At 37.0% G+C, this 6,000-nt stretch overlaps 1 protein-coding gene across 1 annotated transcript; it reads left to right on the forward strand.

Annotated features, from left to right (window-relative positions):
- Positions 1 to 2,093: 2,093 nt before the first annotated feature.
- Positions 2,094 to 5,796, forward strand: LOC111452025. Its single transcript, XM_023092543.1, has 3 exons — positions 2,094 to 2,697; positions 3,918 to 4,085; positions 4,178 to 5,796. Exons 1-3 carry the CDS (start codon positions 2,152 to 2,154, stop codon positions 5,762 to 5,764), a joined length of 2,301 nt encoding a protein of 766 aa, XP_022948311.1. The 5' UTR covers positions 2,094 to 2,151; the 3' UTR covers positions 5,765 to 5,796.
- Positions 5,797 to 6,000: the final 204 nt, after the last annotated feature.

The following is a 6,000-nucleotide window of genomic DNA, read 5'->3' on the forward strand; positions in this document are numbered from 1 at the left end:
TAAGGTTGACCTAATTCTACGATTAAAGCAACTTGAATAGCACTTCAATCATACAGGTAATGGATTTTACAGTGTACAGATTACTATATTTATTAATCCACCAATTCATTTATGGGTAGATATTTTTAATTAATCTTTTTCTATTAAAAGTTACTTAATACAAAATTAAACCAAAAAATAAATCAAAACCTAATATACTGACCCACTTCTTTATTTATATTATTTAATTACAAGGGGAAGACCTCTTTTTTTTATAAATATTATTACTTTTTTTTTTCTTTATTGTACAACAAATATTTCTACCTTTTCAACTACTTATGATGCCCAATATGAAATATAATAGATTACCCTCTTAATGAGGATTATATATTTTTGGTGCATGTTAATCATGCATTAATTTAAAAATTAAGATATTAATCAACATGTTTTGAACTAAAAAGTATATGTTTTGCAGATGTGATAGTCCCATGGTTCAAAATTATAAGATATAAATTATAATGTTTTTTTATGCGATATTTTTTCATATATTTTCTTTAATTTTGGAGTAAATTGAAATAAATTTGAAGACAAAAAAAAAAAAAAAAGTTCGCTAAACTTAAAAGAAGAAAAATATATACCATTTTTACTTGATAACAATGTTAAATTTATATTAGGGAGAAGAATGTGGCTTGTAAGCAAAAGAAAAAAAAGAAAAAAAAGAAAAAATGTACATTGATGTCGTGCTTATTGTATCAGCTCTAATGCTTAAGTAGCACATAGAATTTTGAGTCTAACGAGAGTTTGTGGAGGGTAGAATTTACCTTCTCTAGATTAAAAATATGTACTCATTTGCCTTTACAAATTAAGTTAAAGATGGGCCGGAAGAGATTGAGTCTCGTTACAACATGTTAGATAAATGCATGAAACGTCTCCTTTGTGGGACTAAACAGAGGGTCATGACCTCATGCCAACCGTTGAGTTTGGACTTCAACAAAAAAATTTCTCTTTCTCGTTTGCCACAATATCTTATCATTTTGGTATCGTTGGAATTTTAATTTTGAATTTTTCTTATTAATCTTGCCTTTTATTAACATTAGTCCTCACTTCCTATACTTGATTTTATTGTGAAAATTATGATTTTTTCTTTTTTAAGGAAAATATTAGGTTGCACATAGGTAAACATTATAAAAACTTTGTAACATTAACTAATTATGGTGAGAAAATTCTAAATTGCAAATAGTTATTCACAAATTTGTTCACACAACCACACCAAGCAAGAACACAAGAACAAGTAGGAGAAATCCCAACCTTTCATGTTTATCCTTGTACAAATACTCCACAAAAAAAGGAATGGAATCAAAATCCACATCATTAAGTGTCCCAAACTTAAATATTTTTCTTAATCAATCCTTCAACTTTTAGAGAAAAATACAACTTAACCCACCTTGAAATCTAGCTTATGAACTTTTCTCTTCATTTCCGGCGTTAACCATCACTTCTCCGACCACTTCCGATGACTACCCACTACAACTTCCATGAGTCTTAAGATTCTTTAAAGTTCACTTGAGAATCACTCACCCTTTGTTGGCAACGACTTACAAGCCCATCAACATGACAGGGAAGCCTAGCAAAACCGCTATCCCATACTTGACTAGGCACACCACCCTAATAGACGCGTTTGTAAACTTTAAGATTGGAAGTGATATGTAATAGATGAAAACAGACAACATCTCTTAAGAGTAGGTTAAGCTGTTACAGATTTTTTTTGTCTGAATGAAATGCTACGATCCATGTTGAGATGTTCCATTCTAACGCTTGAGTTAATCTTAACACTACAATAAAACATAAAGTGCATGGATTTTGTTGGCGTTTCATAATGTTGCAACTGAAATGTGCATTCACTTTGGTGGTCAAATCAAGGCATGGCTGATTTGTTTCATATGATAGTTAGGTAAAGCCCAAAAAAAAAAAAAGAGGTGTTAAATTAATGGCATGCAGTACTGATAGGCACCACAATCCCAAACTTTGTAATTTAGAACCAGAAAAATGTAGACCCCACATGCGTTCCCACTTCCACTACCCAACCTCCAAATTTCCAACCTTTCTTATATATAAACCCTATTCCACACTTTGCCCTCTAAATCTCAACCAAATCCATCCCTTCTTCCAATAATGGCCGCCATCTCCATTACCAACCACCACGCCCGTGCCTTGTGGTTCAGGCGCCTAGCCTCCGCCTTCCGAACCGCACTTGCCTGCACTGTAGTCGCCTACACCACCTTGTACGGTCCGCCTCCTCTCCGCCGCCAGGTGGCTTTTCCAGCTTTCTCTTATCTTACAGCTATGCTCATAGTCACCAACGCCTCCCTTGGTGACACCATTCGTGGATGTTTTCTCGCCCTTTTTGCCACTGTCCAGACCGTTTGTCCGGCTATGTTTCTGTTTTGGTTCATTGGGCCCACTAAATTCTCCCATCTCACCATTGCCATCACGGTGGCGTTGGCTTCTATTGTGGTGGTGCTGCCCACCTCCACCCATGTGCTCGCTAAAAAGATCGCCTTGGGTCAGATTGTACTTATTTACGTTGTGGGTTTTATTGGCGGCGCTGAAACTGACCCTCTAATGCACCCTCTCCACGTTGCCGCCACTACCGCCTTGGGCGCCGCCGCCAGTGTCTGTGCCACGCTGCTTCCCTTCCCACGCCTTGCTTCTCTTCAGGTATCGATATAAACCCATTTTCTCTATTCCATTAATATTCATTTGATTTTGAAGGATTATTATTTTGTAGCTTCCCCTATTCATTTCAGTTCATTTTGTACCGTTAAGAGAGTTGAATTCACAAATAAGGAGGTCATTATGGGAAGGAAACAAATATATATACTTTTTTATCGCCCATTTTCATACTGGAGTGACCATGAGAAATCAATCTTTTTTCTTCCTTTAAATACTAAATAATTATTGCCCATTCTTACCCTTTTCATTTCAAAATATAATCTGTGTTATCTTTTCTCAACTTTTTCATCCTTCTAGCTAGAGGTTTCAACACGGCTTAGAAAGGGTGTTTCGTTCTCTTCACTCATGTGGGATCTCGCAATCCACACACCCCTCCAGGACCTAGTGTTCTTGTTAGCACTCGTTCCCTTTTCCAATTGATATGGGACCCCCCAAACCCACCTCCCTTCAAGGTGATATGGGATCTCACAATCCACACACCCCTCCAGGACCTAGTATTCTTGTTAGCACCCTTTCCCTTTTCCAATCAATGTGGGACTCCCCAAATCCACCTCCCTTCAACGTCTAGTGTTCTTGCTGGCACACCGTTTTGTATCCACCCCTTTGGGCCCTTGTGTCCACCCCTTTGGCGCTCAGCTTACTCACACCCTTTTGGGGCTCAGCTTCCTCACATCGTTCAGTGTCTAGCTCTAATACCATTTGTAACGGCCCAAGCCCACCACTAGCCGATATTCCTCTCTGAGTTTTTTCTTTCGGGTTTCCCCTCAAAAATTTTAAAACACATCAGTTAGGGAGAGGTTTCCACACCTTTAAATTTTTAAAAACACATTAGTTAGGGAAAAGTTTCCACACCCTTAAATTTTTAAAACGCATTAGTTAGGGAGAGGTTTCCACACCTAAATAGTTGTTAAAGATAAGCGTTTTTATGACTGTTAGTATCTAATTAATTTTAATTTGATTTAGTTCGTTTACTAATTTGTTACTAGATTAGATTCGGCAGATTTTTATCGAGATTTTTTAAAATCTTTTCATATTCTCTATATATAATCTTCATAATATAACTCTCCCCATCAACTCTTCATTTATTAAAAATTTCATTCTACCAGAGCCAGAGATTTTAGAGTATTATATGAACTAAAGAGAAATATTTTTTGTTCTAAGAAAAGAAAAAGGCTAATAAAACACAAAATTGTTATATGGTGAAGGTGAAAGAGAAAAGCAAAGAAGTGGTGGAGAACATGATAGAAAGGCTAAACCTAATGGTGAAGGCAATCCTTACTCACGATGACTCATTGGCTGCTGGGTCCATTTCTAAAGCTCGCCTACTATCTTCATCAGCCTCCAAACTCCTCCACTCCATACAACATCACCAAGTAAACACTTCATTTTTCATCCCCAATCTTCAATTTTTAAACAACTTACCAAACATTAACATTACCTTTCTTCGTATAACTCGAATTAACAGGAAAGCAAGCCATGGGAAAGGCTTCCATTCAAAATCTTCAAGCTAGGATGGTTAAGCAATAGCGAAAGACTACAAGAATTAGAAAAGGCCTTAAATGGAATGGAGTTAGCTTTATCCACAATCCCTTCATACCCAATTGAAAAACTCCAAAACCAAACCCTTAAACATGACCTAAATGCTTTGGACAACCAAATCTCCCTTGCATTAAAGCAAGCCAACGCTTGTTCATTGTCTGATTCCTTGACTTTCCCCGTAGATGACACACACAACACCCTCAAATCCATACAAATTATGCCCACAAATCAACAAGATTTACCCCATCTTTTCTTCATCTTTTGCATGAAACTCCTCCAAACTAAATCCCAAATCCAATGGATAATGCCAAAAAACAAAACATGGGTTTCCTCAATGAACACCCAATGGCTAATGCAAGCCCTCAAATTTGCAATTTCATTGGGAATTGCAGTGTTTTTGGGGCTAATGTACTGCAAGGAAAATGGGTTTTGGGCAAGCTTGGCAGTGGCTGTAAGCATTACATCAGAGAGAGAAGCAACATTCAAAGTGGCCAACGTTAAAGTTCATGGAACCATGTTGGGATCCGTATATGGAATATTGAGTTTTGTTATCTTCAAAGAGTTTTTATTAGGAAGGCTTCTTTGTCTTCTCCCTTGGTTCGTTTTCACCAGCTTTCTACAGCATAATAGAATGTATGGTTCCGCCGGTGGAGTCGCCGCCCTCGTCGGAGCTCTAGTCGTTTTAGGACGAACAAACTACGGTGCTCCGGGGGAATTTGCTTTCGTTAGAACAATTGAAACTTTTATTGGGATATCCATTTCAGTGGTGGTGGATATCATTTTACAGCCAACAAGAGCTTCCAAAATGGCTAAAATCCAACTCAATTTGAGTTTACAATCGCTACAAAAGTGCATTGAGTCATTGAATTTAAGATCAGATTTGGAAGAGAATGAAAGAGCTTTAAGAATTCAAGTTAATGAGCTAAAGAAGTTGATCGAGGAGGCTGAGGTAGAACCCAATTTTTGGTTTTTGCCATTTCATAGCAATAGCTACTCGAAGTTGTTGAAATCCTTGTCAAAAACGGTGGATTTTCTTGCGTTTAGTATTGATGCAATGAAGAATCTTAAAGAGGAGGTTGTTGAAGACTTAGAGGGTGATATTGAGAGATTTAAGGAAATGATGAAGTTGTTAGTATCATGTTATGTTGATATGAGTTCATTGAAGTGTTTGAGAGTTGTGGAAAATGAAGGGGAGAAGGTGGAGAATTGTGATGATGTTGAGATGGGTGAGGGAAACAGGATTGAAAGAGATGAAATTGAGAAGGAGAAGTTGATAAATTGTTTGTTAAAGCACTCGGTGGAGATTGTTGATGAGGTTGGTGAGGGTAAAGATGATAGAAGTGATGTGATATTGAGTTTGAGTGCTGTGGCGTTTTGCTTGAGCAGTTTGATGAGGGGGATCGAAGAGATTGGTGAGGCACTTAGGGAACTTGTTCAATGGGAGAATCCTTCTTCCACTCATCTTGATTTTGATGCTATTATTGTATCTCGGATTCATATTGTAAAAAGTTAAAGCAAATTAAATGAACTTTGACATTTCCTAAAGATTTGTGATGATCTAAAAGTATTAATTTTAAAAAATAAAAGGTATAGTTTACAGTAAAAAAAATGATCGTTTGAGATTATGTAACAGCTCAAGCACACAACTAGTAGATATTGTTCTCTCTCAATCGATGTGGATCGCACAATCCATCCCTTCAGGGCCCAGCATACTCACTAGTACTCGTTCTTCTATATGGGATCTCATAA

The sequence above is a fragment of the Cucurbita moschata genome, unplaced genomic scaffold, assembly GCF_002738365.1.
Source record: "Cucurbita moschata cultivar Rifu unplaced genomic scaffold, Cmos_1.0 Cmo_Scf00014, whole genome shotgun sequence".
NCBI lineage: Eukaryota > Viridiplantae > Streptophyta > Magnoliopsida > Cucurbitales > Cucurbitaceae > Cucurbita > Cucurbita moschata.

Excerpts from the sequence above, each read along its gene's own strand:
- LOC111452025 (XM_023092543.1), top strand. The coding sequence starts at position 2,152 with ATGGCCGCCATCTCCATTACCAACCACCACGCCCGTGCCTTGTGGTTC. Across the intron at positions 2,698-3,917 it reads CACGCCTTGCTTCTCTTCAG|GTGAAAGAGAAAAGCAAAGA; the intron begins GTATCGATATAA and ends TATATGGTGAAG. Across the intron at positions 4,086-4,177 it reads ACTCCATACAACATCACCAA|GAAAGCAAGCCATGGGAAAG; the intron begins GTAAACACTTCA and ends TCGAATTAACAG.